This window comes from Heptranchias perlo, chromosome 1, assembly GCF_035084215.1.
Source record: "Heptranchias perlo isolate sHepPer1 chromosome 1, sHepPer1.hap1, whole genome shotgun sequence".
NCBI classification, from domain to species: domain Eukaryota; kingdom Metazoa; phylum Chordata; class Chondrichthyes; order Hexanchiformes; family Hexanchidae; genus Heptranchias; species Heptranchias perlo.
In genome coordinates, this window is record NC_090325.1 from 33,156,681 (window position 1) to 33,175,299 (window position 18,619).

General features: G+C 46.1%; 1 protein-coding gene across 1 annotated transcript in view; it reads right to left on the reverse strand.

The window, feature by feature from the left end:
• cfap53 (cilia and flagella associated protein 53) overlaps nt 1-18,619 on the reverse strand; it is a 60,978-nt gene that overhangs the window by 38,797 nt on the left and 3,562 nt on the right. Inside the window, exon 2 of the mRNA XM_067989016.1 lies at nt 2,274-2,500. Within this exon, the coding sequence (XP_067845117.1) occupies nt 2,274-2,500 (227 nt within the window). The remainder of the gene's footprint in view (nt 1-2,273; nt 2,501-18,619) is intronic.

Genomic DNA, 18,619 nt, shown 5'->3' on the forward strand with positions numbered 1-18,619 from the left:
AAACATTTTTTTTAAATTCGTTCATGGGATGTGGGCATCGCTGGCGAGGCCGGCATTTATTGCCCATCCTTAATTGCCCTTGAGAAGGTGGTGGTGAGCCGCCTTCTTGAACCGCTGCAGTCCGTGTGGTGAAGGTTCTCCCACAGTGCTGTTAGGAAGGGAGTTCCATGATTTTGACCCAGCGACGATGAAGGAACGGCGATATATTTCCAAGTCGTGTTTGGTGTGTGGCTTGGAGGGGAACGTGCAGGTGGTGTTGTTCCCATGTACCTGCTGCTCTTGTCCTTCTAGGTGGTAGAGGTCGCGGGTTTGGGAGGTGCTGTCGAAGAAGCCTTGGTGAGTTGCTGCAGTGCATCCTGTGGATGGTACACACCACAGCCACTGTGCGCCGGTGGTGAAGGGAGTGAATGCTTAGGGTGGTGGATGGGGTGCCAATCAAGCGGGCTGCTTTATCTTGGATGGTGTCGAGCTTTTTGAGTGTTGTTGGAGCTGCACTCATCCAGGCAAGTGGAGAGTATTCCATTGTAGATGGTGGAAAGGCTTTGGGGAGTCAGGAGGTGAGTCACTCGCCGCAGAACACCCAGCCTCTGACCTGCTCTCGTAGCCACAGTATTTATATGGCTGGTCCAGTTCAGTTTCTGGTCAATGGTGACCCCCAGGATGTTGATGGTGGGGGATTCGGCGATGGTAATGCCGTTGAATGTCAAGGGGAGGTGGTTAGACTTTCTCTTGTTGGAGATGGTCATTGCCTGGCACTTATCTGGCGCGAATGTTACTTGCCACTTATGAGCCCAAGCCTGGATGTTGTCCAGGTCTTGCTGCATGCGGGCTCGGACTGCTTCATTATCTGAGGGGTTGCGAATGGAACTGAACACTGTGCAGTCATCAGCGAACATCCCCATTTCTGACCTTATGATGGAGGGAAGGTCATTGATGAAGCAGCTGAAGATGGTTGGGCCTAGGACACTGCCCTGAGGAACTCCTGCAGCAATGCCCTGGGGCTGAGATGATTGGCCTCCAACAACCACTACCATCTTCCTTTGTGCTAGGTATGACTCCAGCCACTGGAGAGTTTTCCCCCTGATTCCCATGGACTTCAATTTTACTAGGGCTCCTTGGTGCCACACTCGGTCAAATGCTGCCTTGATGTCAAGGGCAGTCACTCTCACCTCACCTCTGGAATTCAGCTCTTTTGTCCATGTTTGGACCAAGGCTGTAATGAGGTCTGGCACCGAGTGGTCCTGGCGGAACCCAAACTGAGCATCGGTGAGCAGGTTATTGATGAGTAAGTGCCGCTTGATAGCACTGTCGACGACACCTTCCATCACTTTGCTGATGATTGAGAGTAGACTGATGGGTAGACGGATTGGATTTGTCCTGCTTTTTGTGGACAGGACATACCTGGGCAATTTTCCACATTGTCGGGTAGATGCCAGTGTTGTAGCTGTACTGGAACAGCTTGGCTAGAGGCGCAGCTAGTTCTGGAGCACAAGTCTTCAGCACTACAGCTGGGATGTTGTCGGGGCCCATAGCCTTTGCTGTATCCAGTGCACTCAGCCGTTTCTTGATATCACGTGGGGTGAATCGAATTGGCTGAAGACTGGCTTCTGTGATGGTGGGGATATCGGGAGGAGGCCGAGATGGATCATCCACTCGGCACTTCTGGCTGAAGATGGTCGCAAATGCTTCAGCCTTGTCTTTTGCACTCACGTGCTGGACTCCGCCATCATTGAGGGTGGGGATGTTTGCAGAGCCTCCTCCTCCCGTTAGTTGTTTAATTGTCCACCACCATTCACGACTGGATGTGGTAGGACTGCAGAGCTTTGATTTGATCCGTTGGTTGTGGAATCACTTAGCTCTGTCTATAGCATGTTGCTTCTGCTGTTTAGCATGCATGTAGTCCTGAGTTGTAGCTTCACCAGGTTGGCACCTCATTTTTAGGTACACCTGGTGCTGCTCCTGGCATGCTCTTCTACACTCCTCATTGAACCAGGGTTGATCCCCTGGCTTGTTGGTAATGGTAGAGTGAGGAATATGCCGGGCCATGAGGTTACAGATTGTGCTGGAATACAATTCTGCTGCTGCTGATGGCCCACAGCACCTCATGGATGCCCAGTTTTGAGCTGCTAGATCTGTTCTGAATCTATCCCATTTAGCACATCGTCATTACCCATGTCTGTCCCTTTTTTTAAACGCGTGTGAATAAAAATTATAGTGGTGACAACACAGTTTAATTTTAAGTTTAAAAACCATTCAGCACTACTATGACTTACCGTTCTCTTCTTTCTTCTATGCTGGCTTTGTAATACTCCATGGCCTGCTTGTGCCTAAATCTGATGCTGCTCAGCAATATTTTATGCTCCTCTTCTATCTCAGCCAAATTCCTGATTTCGCACTTTCTGTGTTCCTTTACAAAGTTAATGTATTCTTCATAAATTGAATCCATTTCGACCTGTTTTGTCACATCTGAAGTTATGACTTTTCCTCTAGTTTTTCCTATCTGCCAAAGACAAAATTTACAATAACAGAATATCATTTGAAAATTCATCACAAGGTTACTTTCCACTTTCCTCCAACACCAAAAAAAGCAAATTATGACTGAGGAATTAGAGGGGTTGGTAGCACATTGTTTTTGTTCTTTCGGGCCTGGGTTTGAATTTAGCCCTGTTTAGTTACCTCTGCATCTTGCTGATGTAATCTGAAGCTACTTATCCTATGTCGACATATCAGATACTGGCTGCCATCCCAGATTGGAGCTCTCGTGCTCTCCTCCTCAATTCCTATCTCCCCCAGCCTCTGCCATCCATAATCCTTTCTCCTTTTTCGACCTTCTACAAAATGTTCCTTTCAGTTCCCGCCCCACTCAGTGCCTTTTCCATGTCACTGTTAAAGGTTCAAGTCCCTCCTGGACATGCCCACAGCATTCCTTTGCTCCACCCTAGGCTTCCACCATGTACATTGCATCACCCTTCATTGTTTGTCTCATATCAGCAACCCTGACTGCCTTGCACATCTCTCCCAGTGACCATCCCAAGCAGTTCACTCGCAAGAGACTAACCTCTCTAACATCCTCTCATGGCCTCCTCCGCTCCTGGTGGACCCTCACCCTTTGATGTGTTCTGTGACCAGAGCGTTTGATCCCTTACAAACAAAGCCCTCCCCATCTACAATGTCATCCTGGATGACTTAATTGATATCCTGAGCCTGACTGAAACCTAACTCATGGATGATGACTCCTTCTCCCTTACTGAATAATGGCAACTTACATTTATGTAACGCTTTTAGCACATAAAAACGTCCCAAGACATTTCACAGAGGTGTAATCAGACAAAAATGGATGCTGAGCCAAAGAAGGACATATAAGGAGGTCAAAGAGATAGGTTTAAAGGAGGATCTCAAAGGAGTAGAGGGAGATGGAGAAGCAGAGGGGTTTAGAGAGGGAATTCCAGAGCATGGGGCCTAGACGGCAGAAGACACAGCTGCCAATGCCGGGTCGAAAGGAAAGGGAGCGGCACAAGAGGCCATAGCCTGAGGACCAGAGATTTCTGAGGGCGTTTTAAGGCAAGAGGAGGTTATAGAGATTGGGAGGGGTGAAGCCGTAGAGGGATTTAAAAACAAGGATGAGAATTTTAAATTGCAGGCATTGGGGGACTGGAATTCGATGTAGGGTGAGCAAGGACAAGAGTAATGGGTGAGCAGGATCCGGTGAATGATATGATTCAGGCAGCAGAATTTTGGATGAGTTGCAGTTTAAAGACAGCGGAGGATAGGAGGCCAGACATTGGAATAGTCGTGTCTGGATGTGGCAAAGGCATTGCCAAGGGTTTCAGCAGCAGATGGGTTGAGGCAGAAGCAGAAGTAGATAATGTTATGGAGGTGAAAGTAGGTGGTCATTGTGATGGAGAGGATATGTTGTCGAAAGCTCAGCTCGGAATCAAATAGGGTGCTGAGCTTGCGAACAGCCTTGTTCAAGTGGGACAGTGGCCGGAGAAGGGGTTGGAATCGGTGACAAGGGTATGGTGGCTGTGGCGGTGGCTGAAAGCCTAATGTTTAACTGGAGGAAACTGCTTCTTATCCAAGACTAGAAATAGGACAAGCAGTATGACAACAGAGTAAGTGGATGGGTCGAGAGAGGAAGAGCTGGGTGTCATCAGCGTACATCTGAAAGCTGACCTACTGTCTTCAAATTAAGTCACCGGGGAAACATGTAAATGAGAAAGAGGAGGGGGCTAAGCTAACAGTGTGGTGGCAGGACGAGAAGCCATTGCTGGCAATGCTCTGAATATGACAGTGGGTAGCAGAAGAACTGGTGTCGAGGAGCAGTTAAACCCGAAACACTACACTTGTGTTTCCCTCCCTCCCTCCTCCTCTAACCAAAAAAAAAGGAGGCACTGTGAGGAGGGCAAGCAAGTTGACTAGGAGGAGGATCGAGCTACTGCAGCTGCTGGAGGCACAAAGTCACAGCCAACAGGTAAGTGATTGGCTGATGACTGGCAAGTAGTTTTTCTTTCCTTTTTTTTTCTTGACATTGTAGTTGTTGTTAAGCTAACTTAAGGGTTAAGTCATGGCAGGAGATCCCAGACCCGTGTCATGTTCCTCTTGTGGGATGTGGGAATTCAGGGATCCTTCCTGTGTGTCTGGTTCCTTCACCTGCGGGAAGTGTGTCCAGCTGCAGCTACTGTTTGACCGCTTGACGGCTCTGGAGCTGCGGATGGACTCACTTTGGGGCATCCGCGATGCTGAGGAAGTCGTGGATAGCACGTTCAGTGAGTTGGTCACACCACAGATAAAAATTACTGAGGGAGATAGTGAATGGGTGACCAACAGACAGAGGAAGAGTAGGAAGGCAGTGCAGGGGTCCCCTGCGGTCATCTCCCTCCAAAACAGGTATACCGTTTTGGATACTGTTGGGGGAGATGGCTCACCAGGGGAAGGTGACAGCGGCCAGGTTCATGGCACCGTGGCTGGCTCTACTGCACAGGAGGGCAGGAAAAAGAGTGGCAGAGCTATAGTGATAGGGGACTCGATTGTAAGGGGAATAGACAGGCGTTTCTGCGGACGCAACCGAGACTCCAGGATGGTATGTTGCCTCCCTGGTGCAAGGGTCAGGGATGTCTCGGAGCGGCTGCAGGACATTCTGGAGGGGGAGGGTGAACAGCCAGTTGTCGTGGTGCATATAGGTACCAACGATATAGATAAAAAACGGGATGAGGTCCTACAAGCTGAATTTAGGGAGTTAGGAGTTAAACTAAAGAGTAGGACCTCAAAGGTAGTAATCTCAGGATTACTACCAGTGCCACGGGCTAGTCAGAGTAGGAATGACAGGATAGCTAGGATGAATACGTGGCTTGAGAGATGGTGCAAGAGGGAGGGATTCAAATTCCTGGGCTATTGGAACCGGTTCTGGGGGAGGTGGGACCAGTACAAATTGGACGGTCTGCATCTGGGCAGGACTGGAACCAATGTCCTAGGGGGAGTGTTTGCTAGTGCTGTTGGGGAGGGTTTAAACTAATGTGGCAGGGGGATGGGAACCAATGCAGGAAGTCAGTGGGAAGTAAAGTGGTGACAGAAACAAAAGGCAGTAAGGGAGAGTGTACAGAACATGACCGGACAGATGGTCTGAGAAAGCAGGGCAAAGACCAAGGGAAGTCTAGATTAAACTGCATTTATTTCAATGCAAGAAGTCTGATGGGCAAGGCAGATGAACTCAGGGCATGGATGGGTACATGGGACTGGGATGTTATAGCTATTACTGAAACATGGCTAAGGGAGGGGCAGGACTGGCAGCTCAATGTTCCAGGGTACAGATGCTATAGGAAAGATAGAGCAGGAGGTAAGAGAGGAGGGGGAGTTGCGTTCTTGATTAGGGAGAACATCACGGCAGTAGTGAGAGGGGATATATCCGAGGGTTCGCCCACTGAGTCTATATGGGTAGAACTGAAAAATAAGAAGGGAGAGATCACTTTGATAGGATTGTACTACAGACCCCCAAATAGTCAACGGGAAATTGAGGAGCAAATATGTAAGGAGATTACAGACAGCTGCAAGAAAAATAGGGTGGTAATAGTAGGGGACTTTAACTTTCCCAACATTGACTGGGACAGCCATAGCATTAGGGGCTTGGATGGGGAGAAATTTGTTGAGTGCATTCAGGAGGAATTTCTCATTCAGTATGTGGATGGCCCGACTAGAGAGGGGGCAAAACTTGACCTCCTCTTGGGAAATAAGGAAGGGCAGGTGACAGAAGTGTTAGTGAGGGATCACTTTGGGACCAGTGATCATAATTCCATTAGTTTTAAGATAGCTATGGAGAAGGATAGGTCTGGCCCAAAAGTTAAAATTCTAAATTGGGGAAAGGCCAATTTGGATGGTATTAGACAGGAACTTTCAGAAGTTGATTGGGAGAGTCTGTTGGCAGGCAAAGGGACGACTGGTAAGTGGGAGGCTTTCAAAAGTGTGTTAACCAGGGTTCAGGGTAAGCACGTTCCTTATAAAGTGAAGGGCAAGGCTGGTAGAAGTAGGGAACCTTGGATGACTCGGGAGATTGAGGCCCTAGTCAAAAAGAAGAAGGAGGCATATGACATGCATAGGCAGCTGGGATCAAGTGGATCCCTTGAAGAGTATAGAGATTGCCGGAGTAGAGTTAAGAGAGAAATCAGGAGGGCAAAAAGGGGACATGAGATTGCTTTGGCAGATAAGGCAAAGGCGAATCCAAAGAGCTTCTACAAATACATAAAGGGCAAAAGAGTAACTAGGGAGAGAGTAGGGCCTCTGAAGGATCAACAAGGTCATCTATGTGCGGAACCACAAGAGATGGGTGAGATCCTGAATGAATATTTCACATCGGTATTTACGGTTGAGAAAGGCATGGATGTTAGAGTACTTGGGGAAATAAATAGTGATGTCTTGAGGAGTGTACATATTACAGAGAGGGAGGTGCTGGAAGGCTTAACGCGCATCAAGGTAGATAAATCTCCGGGACCTGATGAAATGTATCCCAGGACGTTATGGGAGGTTATGGAGGAAATTGCGGGTCCCCTAGCAGAGATATTTGAATCATCGACAGCTGCAGGTGAGGTGCCTGAAGATTGGAGGGTAGCAAATATTGTGCCTTTGTTTAAGAAGGGCGGCAGGGAAAAGCCTGGGAACTGCAGACCGGTGAGCCTGACATCTGTAGTGGGTAAGTTGTTAGAGGGTATTCTGAGGGACAGGATCTACAGGCATTTGGAGAGGCAGGGACTGATTAGGAACAGTCAGCGTGGTTTTTTGTGAGAGGAAAATCATGTCTCACGAATTTGATTGAGTTTTTTGAAGGGGTAACCAAGAAGATAGATGAGGGCTGTGCAGTAGACGTGGTCTACATGGACTTCAGCAAAGCCTTTGACAAGGTACTGCATGGTAGGTTGTTACATAAGGTTAAATCTCACGGGATCCAAGGTGAGGTAGCCAATTGGATACAAAATTGGCTTGACGACAGAAGACAGTGGGTGGTTGTCGAGGGTTGTTTTTCAAACTGGAGGCCTGTGTCCAGCGGTGTGCCTCAGGGATCAGTGCTGTGTCCGCTGTTATTTGTTATTTATATTAATGATTTGGATGAGAATTTAGGAGGCATGGTTAGTAAGTTTGCAGATGACACCAAGATTGGTGGCATTGTGGACAGTGAAGAAGGTTATCCAGGATTGCAACGGGATCTTGATAAATTGGGCCAGTGGGCCGATGAATGGCAGATGGAGTTTAATTTAGATAAATGTGAGGTGATGAATTTTGGTAGATCGAATCGGGCCAGGACCTACTCCGTTAATGGTAGGGTGTTGGGGAGAGTTATAGAACAAAGAGATCTAGGAGTACAGGTTCATAGCTCCTTGAAAGTGGAGTCACAGGTGGATAGGGTGGTGAAGAAGGCATTCAGCTTGCTTGGTTTCATTGGTCAGAACATTGAATACAGGAGTTGGGATGTCTTGTTGAAGTTGTACAAGACATTAGTAAGGCCACACTTGGAATACTGTGTACAGTTCTGGTCACCCTATTATAGAAAGGATATTATTAAACTAGAAAGAGTGCAGAAAAGATTTACTAGGATGCTACCGGGACTTGATGGTTTGACTTATAGGGAGAGGTTACATAGACTGAGACTTTTTTCCCTGGAGAGTAGGAGGTTGAGGGGTGATCTTATACAAGTCTATAAAATAATGAGGGGCATAGATAAGGTTGATAGTCAAAATCTTTTCCCAAAGGTAGGGGAGTCTATAACGAGGGGACATAGATTTAAGGTGAGAGGGGAGAGATACAAAAGGGTCCAGAGGCGCAATTTTTTCACTCAAAGGGTGGTGAGTGTCTGGAACGAGCTGCCAGAGGCAGTAGTGGAGGCGGGTACAATTTTGTCTTTTAAAAAGCATTTGGACAGTTACATGGATAAGATGGGTATAGAGGGATATGGGCCAAGTGCAGGAAATTGGGACTAGCTTAGTGGTATAAACTGGGCGACATGGACATGTTGGGCCGAAGGGCCTGTTTCCATGTTGTAAACTTCTATGATTCTATGATTTGATAGGTAAGAATGGAACTAAACAAGGACAGTCCCAGTGAGCTAGGCAACAGAAGAGAGGCGTTGGAGGAGCATGGTGTGGTTGACCACATCAAAGGCTGCATTCAGGTCAAGCAGTAGAAAGAGGGAAAATGCACCATGGTCATAGTCACTGAGGATGTTATTTGTGACTTTAAATAGGGACATTTCAGTGCTGTGGGGAGGCAAAAATCTTATTGGAGAGATTTAGAAATGGAATTGTGGGAAAGATGACCACAGATTTCAGAGACAACACATTAAAGGTCTTTGGAGAGGAAACAGAGGTAGCAGATGAGGCAAGATATATTGGTCATATGTGGGTATTGAGGAGGGGGATGATGATGGCTGTTTTGAAAGGGAGGGAACAGTGGCTGAAGAGTGGGAAACATTTACAATGTCAGATAGCATGGGGACTGGAAGGGAAGTTTGGTGGTCAGCAGTTTAGTGGGAATGGGATCGAGAGAGCAGGAGATGGGTCGCATGGACAAAGTGAGCTCAGAGAGGGCATGAAGTGAGATAGGGGAGAAACTATGCAAGATCATGGCTAGGTCAAGTGGGAGCCTGGGGGAAGGATTGGCTTCGTAGGCAAAGGGAAGGGGGGAAGCAGCAGAGATGCTGAATGGATGGTCCCAATCTTAGTGACAACAAAGTCCATGAGTTCCTTGCACTTGTTGTTGGAGGTCAAGGTGGAGGGGCAGAGAAAATGGGTTTAAGCAGACAGTTAGTAATGGAGAAAAGAAGTTGGACGTTATTTCTACTTTCCAGGATGATCCTGGAGTAGTGGGCCGATTTGGCAGAGGTCAATGAGGCATTCCTTTGAAGCACTATATTGCCACAAGTTTCCACCCCACTTTCTGTCTCCTTAATCTCAACAGGGCAACGCTCACCACATTCTTAGCTTCTACCCTCCTTTCCTTCATATCCAACATAGCAATGGGGGTGCAGAAGAGGAGGATAATGATGAGGAGAGATGGAACTTCTTCCTCAGCAACTATGAGAATAATGAAGATGAAGAGAGAAAGGAAGCCAAACTCACACCCAATCTTGAATCATTAGATAAACATCCTGCCATACATTTCTATGCCACAACCCCCTCTACCTCACACCTCTGTCATTTGCTTATTCACTCCCATACACTAGCTAGGATGCTTTCACCCGAGGGCAATGAGATAGTGTTACTGAGGAAATGACACCGGCTGATTCACCGAGCACAAGGAAATGCATCTATTTGACCAAGATGAGCTTCCGACCACATATCCGCTCCATCACCAAGCCCGCCTACTTCCACCTCCGTAACATCGCCCATCTCCGCCCCTGCCTCAGCTCATCTTCTGCTGAAACCCTCATCCGTGCCTTTGTTACCTCTCGACTTGACTATTTCAATGCTCTCCTGACTGGACTCCCAGCTTCCACCCTCCATAAACTTGAGCTCATCCAAAACTCTGCTGCCCGTATCCTAAGTTCAAGTTCTGTTCACCCATCACCCCTGAGCTCGCTGACCTATATTGGCTCTTGGTCCGGGAATGCCTCGATTTTAAAATTCTCATCCTTTTTCAAATCCCTCCGTGGCCTTGCCCCTTTCTATTCCTGTAACCTCCTCCAGCCCTACAACTCTCCTACATCTCTGCATTCCTCCAATTCTTGCCTCCTGCGCATCCCCAATTTTAATCGCTCCACCACTGGCAGCCGTGCCTTCAGCTGCCTAGGCCCTAGGCTCTGGAATTCCCTCCCGATACCTCTCCACTTCTCTCTCCTCCTTTAAGATGCTCCTTAAAACCTAACTCTTTGACCAAGCTTTTGGTCATCTGTACTAATATCTCGTTATGTGGCTCAGTGTCAAAGTTTGTTTGATAACACTCTGGTGAAATGCCTTGAGATGTTTTAATACGTTAAAGGCGCTATATAAATGCAAATTGTTGTTGTTGTTAAGTTCGCAACTGTCCTCTTGAATGATCACTCTGCTAGAGGCATACATCTCGATGTAGCAATCCTATGCTGCTGTTTGAGCAAATCTTAGTCGGGTCATTATCCATGGGATCTAGGGGTTATACCTTGTTACCCGCAAGCCATCTGTGATTTTCTTCCTTGAAGATGTCAGGGAAGGCTGAATTTTGAATAATTAATGTGTTTTACCAGAGACAAGCTGAGTTCAAGTAAAAGATACACAAACACTTCTCAGTAAGATAGTCGCCAATAATATTATCCAGAGCACTGACCAGAGCACCCTATTCTAGATTATTTTGTTGACAAGGTTATTGTTTGGTTCACAGGGAGTGAGAAGGCTTGCCTATAGGAGCTGACTTTTGTGCTGGGCAGGAGAAAAGCATCGGTGAGAGTCTGATTCATAACAATGGGTACAAATGAAGCTCTTTTGGAGAAAATAAATGTAAACAATAACAACAACTTGCTTTTATTTAACACCTTCAAAGAAATGTAAGGAAATATGGACACTAAGTCAAAGAAGGAGATATTGGGAGAAGGGTGACTGCTCTTAATTCGTATGTTCGTATGTGACCAAAAGCTTGGTTGAAGAGGTGGGTTTTAAAGAGGGTCTTAAAGGAGGAGAGGGAGATGGGGAGGTGGAGGGGTTTAGGAAAGCAATTCCAGCGCGTGGAGCCTCGGCGGCTGAAGGGAATGGGGGATGCACAAGAGACCATAAGACCGTAAGAGAGAGGAGCAGGAGTTGGCCATTTGGCCCCTCAAGCCTGCTCCGCCATTTAATGAGATCATGGCTGATCTGATTTTTACCTCAACTCCACTTTCCCGCCTTTTCCCCATATCCTTTGACTCCCTTGCTGATCAAAAATTTGTCTAACTCAGCCTTGAATGTATTCAATGACTCAGCCTCCACAGCTTTTTGGGGTAAAGAATTCCAAAGTTTCACGACCCTCTGGAAGAAGAAATTCCTCTTCATTTCCGTCTTAAACGGGCGACCTCTTATTCTGAGACTATGCCCCTAGTTTTAGATTCCCCCATGAGGGGTAACATCCTCTCAGTATCTACCCTACCGAGTCCTTTCAGAATCTTGTATGTTTCAATAAGATCTCCTCTCATTCTTCTGAACTCCAATAAGTATAAACCCAACCTGTTCAATCTTTCCTCATAAGACAACCCTTCCATATCCGGAATCAACTAGTGAACCTTCTCTGATCTGCCTCCAATGCAAGTGGATCCTTCCTTAAATAAGGGCACCAGAACTGTACGCAGTACTCCAGGTCTGGTGTCACCAGCACCCCGTACAGTTGTAGCATGACTTCCCTGCTTTTATACTCCATCCCCCCAGAAATAAAGGCCAATATTCCGTTTGCCTTCCGGATTACCTGCTTCAACTGTATGTTGACTTTTTGTGTTTCATGTACGAGGACACCCAGATCCCTCTGTACCACGGCATTTTGTAGTATTTCTCCATTCAAATAATATTTTGCTTTTTTATTTTTCCTCACAAAGTGGACGACTTCACATTTTCCCACATTATATTCCATCTGCCAAATTTTTGCCCATTCACTTAACCTGTCAATATCCCTTTGCAGACACTATGGCCCCGATACTACCCGGGAGGCGGGATGGCAGCAGGGGGCGACTTGGCGCGTGGGTAACCCGCCCAATGAAATCCGTCCGTTCCCCACACAATCGCGGGTAAATTGAAGCCACTTACCTTGGCTTCCGGGTTTCCCTTCGGAAACCTGCGCAGCGGGCGGACTGCACACCCGCATCACAGGCTGTCAGTTGGAGGAGCCCTATTTAAAGGGGCTGTCCTCCACTGCTGCTCCTGCAGCAAAGAAATAAAATTATAGAATGGAGCAGCCCAGGGGATAAGGTGCTCCCAGATTTACTGATGCCTCACTCCAGGTTCTGCTCAGCTGGACACAGATGCTGAACCCTGGGGGCCATCCTTGAAAAGGAGAATGATTGAGGGGCAGCAGCACATTTGCAAGGTGCTGGAACAGGTGCCACGCGCACTCTCCACAATTGCACAGAGGATGGAGGAGTCCAACTCCTGCATGAGTGGAATGGCGGCACAGGGACGTGAGGGAATCTCTGAGATAGTGTCGCGGGTAAGTGCGGGAGTGTCTGCGATGGAGAGAAGGCTAGCCTCCATCGAGCTTCAAGCACGGCTCACCAATGAGTCCACTGAGGCCCTGACAACGGCCCTTCGGACTCAGGGTGAGCAACTTTCTGCCGCCTTAAACAGGCAGGCAGATACACTAGCACTGGCCTTACAAGGCTTCACATATGTCCTCCAAATTGTCGTCCAGCAGGGTGGTAGGAGTGATGTGGGCCTGGTCCAGGAGAGGAATGATGGCGAAAGGGGACATGGAAATGGGGATGTCACTCAAAGCGCTCCCACGTCTCACCTGTTGCCTCCCCTCTCAACCAGTACCCGCAATGCTGTCTCTTCTCCAGGTGGTCGAGTCTGCCACTGCACAGGTGCAGGTGGAGCAGTCTTTGGCGGGGCCCTCACGGGCACCGAAACCCAGAGGGCGTAGGCCCAAAGCATCTAATCGGTCAGGGCATAAACAAGAGCAACCTGCCACTACATCTGCTGCAGCCACAGGGGAAGCACCAAGTGGGAGTAGTCGGAAGCTTGAGGCAAAGGTTTTGTGAGCACAAAGGGGATGCATAAGGGTGTTTGACGGTTTGTCATGTTTTTTATTTATATTTGATTATTGTTAATGGCACATTAAATATTATTATTGTCACCACCACTGCCACGTCTTGGCCATTCTTGACTGGCTTGCGTAATAAGTCCCTTTCATGAGGTTCACCATGAACACCAACACTTGATGCCACCCATCGGGTCACCCTACAGTGGGTGTATGTGTAGTTGCATGACTATTTTGTGCAGGTGCCTGTGGCGCAGCACTGTGTTGTGGAGCTCCATGTGGCGGAGGTGGACGGCGTGCCTAGCGAGGCTGGTGACATTGCTTGTCCTCGGATGAAGTGATGAATGCCGCTATGGCGCCCCCCCTCCTGACAGTGTGAGTTTGAGGGGGTCTGCAAAGTAGGTAAATGTGTTTGCACAGCAGAGTTTAGGGTATAAATTAATAATTTTGAATGGAAAGACAAAGGTGATGCAGCCAAAACTTTGTCTGAAGTGACAGAGTACCCTGCTGCAATAAATGAGGTATTCCCCCCCACCTGTCAAATAATCCTTTGCATCTCCCACTGGCTGCTGGCTGAAACACATCTGCTCCAACAGGGAGTGTTTCCCACAGCACGGGAAACACGCTGAGGATCCTTCAAAATTGCACCCCTGCCAAAATCTCCACTCAATGAGGTCTGTCAAGTACCTCAACTAGCTAAATAACTATCTAAATTATCATCCCGCCGGCTTTAATTGCCAATGGGAGTCCCGCATGCGGGAGCTGCGCGCGCACCCGAACGCATCATTGGGCAACCCAGAAGTGAGCAGGTTGGAGCCGGGCTCCGAACCCACTCCAGGATTCCACCATTTTCGGAGCTCCCCCACCCCCAACGCACCCGCTCGGCCATCTGAAAATCAGCCCGTATGTGTCCTCCTCGCAACTTGCTTTTCCACCTATCTTTGTATCATCAGCAAATTTGGCCACAATACAGTCTGTTCCTTCATCCAAGTCATTGATATATATTGTAAATAATTGAGGCCCCAGCACTGATCCCTGTAGCACCCCACTAGTTACAGATTGCCATTTTGAAAATAACCCTTTTATCCTGACTCTTTGTTTTCTGTAAGTTTGCCAATCCTCTATCCATGCCGGTATATTACCCCCAACATCAAGAGCTCTTATCTTGTGAAGTAACCTATTATGTGGCACCTTTTCGAATGCCTTTTGGAAATCCAAATATACTGCATCCATTAGTTCCCCTTTATCCACCCTGCCCATTTCTTCCTCAAAGAACTCTAATAAAATTGTTAGACACGATTTCCCCTTCATAAAACTATGTTGACTCTCCTTGATTGTATTATGAGTCTCCAAATGTCCTGCTACTACTTCCTTAATAATGGATTCTAGCATTTTCCCAATGACTGATGTTAGGCTAACAGGTCTATAGTCACCTGCTTTCTGTCTCACTCCCTTCTTGGATAGGGATGTTACATTTACGGTTTTCCAATCCGCTGGGACCTTTCCAGAATCTTGTGAATTCTGGAAGATTACAACCAATGCATCCACTATCTCTGTAGCCACTTCCTTTAAGACCCTCGGATGCAAGGCCACAATCGGAAGAATGGGGAATTTGGGGGGGGGGGTGGGGGGTAAGTTGTAGGGCTGGAGGAGGTTACAGAGCTAGGGAGGGGCAAGGCCATAAAAGGAATTAAACACAAGGATTAGAATTTTAAACTTGAGTCAAATACTTATTGTAGAATATTCCAGCAGAACATATATTGTAAAGGTGAGAGAGAGAAACCAGGACATTTTAGACCTGTTAGTCTAACATCAGTTGTGGGGAAGTTATTAGAATCTATAATTAAGGACAGAGTGACTAGAGAAATTTGAGCTGATTACAGAGGGCCAACATGGATTTGTAAAGGGTAAGGCATGTCTATCGAACCTAATTGAATTTTTTGTGAAAGTAACTAAAGTAGTTGGCAGGGGAATGTCTGTGGATGTGGTTTATATGGACTTCCAGAGGCATTGGATAAGGTCCCACATAAGAGGCTGTTAGCTAAAGTTAAAGCTCATGGAATTGAAGGCAAATTATTGACCTGATTAGGAGATTGGTTAGGCGGTAGATGACAGAGTGTACGGATAATGGTATGTACTCAAATTGGAAGAAAGTGACTAGTGGTGTCACACAAGGATCTGTGCTGGGGCCTCAACTATTCACTATATTTACCAATGACTTAGATAACACAATGACGAGCCGTATATCCAAGTTTGCCAATGACACACAAAGATTGGTGGCATAGTAGTATAGACAGGAGCATAAAGTTACAAAGAGACATTGATAGATTAAGTGAGTGGGCAAAACTGTGGCAGATGGATTTCAATGTAGGTAAGTGTGAGGTCATCCATTTTGGACCAAAAAAGGATAGATCCGAGTATTTTTTAAATGATGAAAAGCCAGGAACAGTGGAAGTCCAAAGAGATTTAGGGGTCCATCTACACAGATCACTAAAATGTAGTAGTCAAGTACAAAAAATAATCAAAAAGGCTAATGGAATGTTAGCCTTTATAACTAGAGGGCTAGAATATAAAGGGAGGGAAGTTTTACTACAGCTATACAAAGCCCTGGTTAGACCACAGCTAGAGTACTGTGTACAGTTCTGGGCACCGCACTTTAGAAAGGATATATTGGTCTTGAAAGGAGAGCAGTGCAGATTCACCAGAATGTTACCAGGGCTCCAAGGGTTAAATTATGAGGGAGATTACATAAACTAGGCTTGCATTCCCTGGAATATAGAAGATTAAGGGGTGATTTGATTGAGGTTTTTAGGATTTTGAAAGGAATTGATAGGGTAGGGAGAAATTTTGTCCGCCGGTGGTGGGGGTCGAGGAAAAGGGGACGTAATCTTAAAATTAGAGCCAGGCCACTTAGGAGAGAATTTAGGAAACACTTCTTCAGCAAAGGTGATAGAAGTATGGAACTCTCTCCCACAAAAAGCAGTAGATGCTATCTTAATTAATAATTTTAAATCTAAGATCGATAGATTTTTACTAGCCAAGAGTATTAAGGGATATGGAGCCAAGGCGGGTAAATGGAGTTAGGATACAGATCAGCCATAATCTCACTGAATGGCAGAACATGCTCGAGGGGCTGAATGGCCTACTCCTGTTCCTATGTTCCTAAAGCAGGTACAGGACCACATATGCATGTCTCTCTCTCGTGGCCCACTCAAACATACGATCTTTTCCCCCAGGACGCTCAGTCTCTTCCATGTTTATTTTCTGCTGCATGAGAGAGGTTTCTTCAAAATATTCAACGTCCCAGTTCTTGCTATTTAACTCTTGTTTCTTGCATTCTTTCCTCAAGTTAAAAATAACTGTTCCTCGAAATGTCGCTTAAAATGTTGGATCTTTTGACTCAGTCTCTCCCTCTTGTATATTCACACCTGCCAACACTGACCAATGTAAACAGCAAATAGCAGGGTACATGATTGCATGACCAATCTACTCAGTCCAAAAAAAATTAAAAGATGGAAGGAATTAAGTTACAGTAGTGAAATTGGGGGAAATAATACAAAAAGAATGTCATTATCAAAGTGAAAAATGGAAAAATTTGGTGTGATTATTGACCGATTCATTGAAAGCATCCAATCAATACAAACCTGTTAGTAAGAAGACCAATTTTTTTTATTATTTGTTCATGGGATGTGGGCGTCGCTGGCAAGGCCAGCATTTATTGCCCATCCCTAATTGCCCTTGAGAAGGTTGAATTGTTGTTCTAATCTGGTATAGATCGATCTCTAACGAGGCCACATTTGGAATATTGTATGACATTTTGAGTATACTGTGGCTACAAGAGCTGGGTATTCTGCGGCGAGTGACTCACCTCCTGACTCCCCAAAGCCTTTCCACCATCTACAAGGCACAAGTCAGGAGTGTGATGGAATACTCTCCACTTGCCTGGATGAGTACTGCTCCAACAGCACTCAAGAAGCTCGACACCATCCAGGACAAAGCAGCCCGCTTGATTGGCACCCCATCCACCACCCTAAACATTCACTCCCTTCACCACCGGCACACTGTGGCTGCAGTGTGTACCATCCACTGGATGCACTGCAACAACTCGCCAAGGCTTCTTCGACCACACCTCCCAAACCCGCGACCTCGACCACCTAAAAGGACAAGAGCAGCAGGCACATGGGAACAACACCACCTGCACGTTCCCCTCCAAGTCACACACCATCCCGACTTGGAAATATATCGCCATTCCTTCATCGTCGCTGGGTCAAAATCCTGGAACTCGCTACTTAACAGCACTGTGGGAGAACCTTCACCACACGGACTGCAGCGGTTCAAGAAGGCGGCTCACCACCACCTTCTCAAGGGCAACTAGGGATGGGCAATAAATGCCGGCCTTGCCAGCGACGCCCACATCCCATGAACGAATAATTTTTAAAAATTTAGGAAACAATGAAGAAAGACTTGTAGAATTGAACTATTTTCCATTCTAAAAAAGTACACTGAAAGAAGACATAATCCATTATTTAAAACTAGTATAAAATTAAAACAGAAAATGCTGGAAAAGCTCAGCAAGCGAGGCAGCATCTGTGGAGAAAGAAACTGAGTTAATGTTTCAGGTCGAAGACCTTTTGTCAGAACTTCAATCTGAAACGTTAACTCAGTTTCTTTCTCCACAGATGCTGCCTCACTTGCTGAGCTTTTCCAGCATTTTCTGTTTTTATTTCAGATTTCTAGCATCCACAGTATTTTGCTTTTGTTTTAAAAGTAGTAGATCTCCCACTGACACAAAAAAGTCAGAACAAGACAAATTTCCTTCTGAGTGCACTAATGACGCTGTATTGTTCTGTATAGGGATCTTGAGTTTCAGGCGTTTATGACGCTCCATCTGGTGGTGGAAATTGCAATTGGAAGTGTAATAGGTAGCTTTATAATAGAAAAATTCTATTGAGATGCCACCTAGAGGCATGACAGAATTTTGATGGCTAAATAAAGAGTGCCCATCCTAGTTTTAAATGCTAAGAGGAATGGTTAATGTAGGTGCAGGTAAGATATTTAACTTGGACTTTGAACAGAACAAGAGAATAGCATACAAGATTAGAAGGAATCATTTTTCCAGAATGTAGGTTTACGGAATAAAATTGTAGCAAAAGCAGTATGTACCATTTCAGTTAACACTTTTAAAAGAAAGAACTGGACGAATATTTGGTTAGGAATAGAGTTTAGGGCTATAGGCATAGGCTTTTATGGAACATGATTGTCCCTAAATTGATGGTATCATACAACTGGCCTAGAGTTCCATTCTTTGATCGACACATCTGGAGAAAGCTTCAAGAAAGGGAAACAATTTCTTAAACTTCATGAGATCCCACTCCTGATAGCAATGTAATAAAAGAATTAATTAAAAAATTTTCAGAGAATTTTTTAATATTACAAAAGAACCTGAATTTAT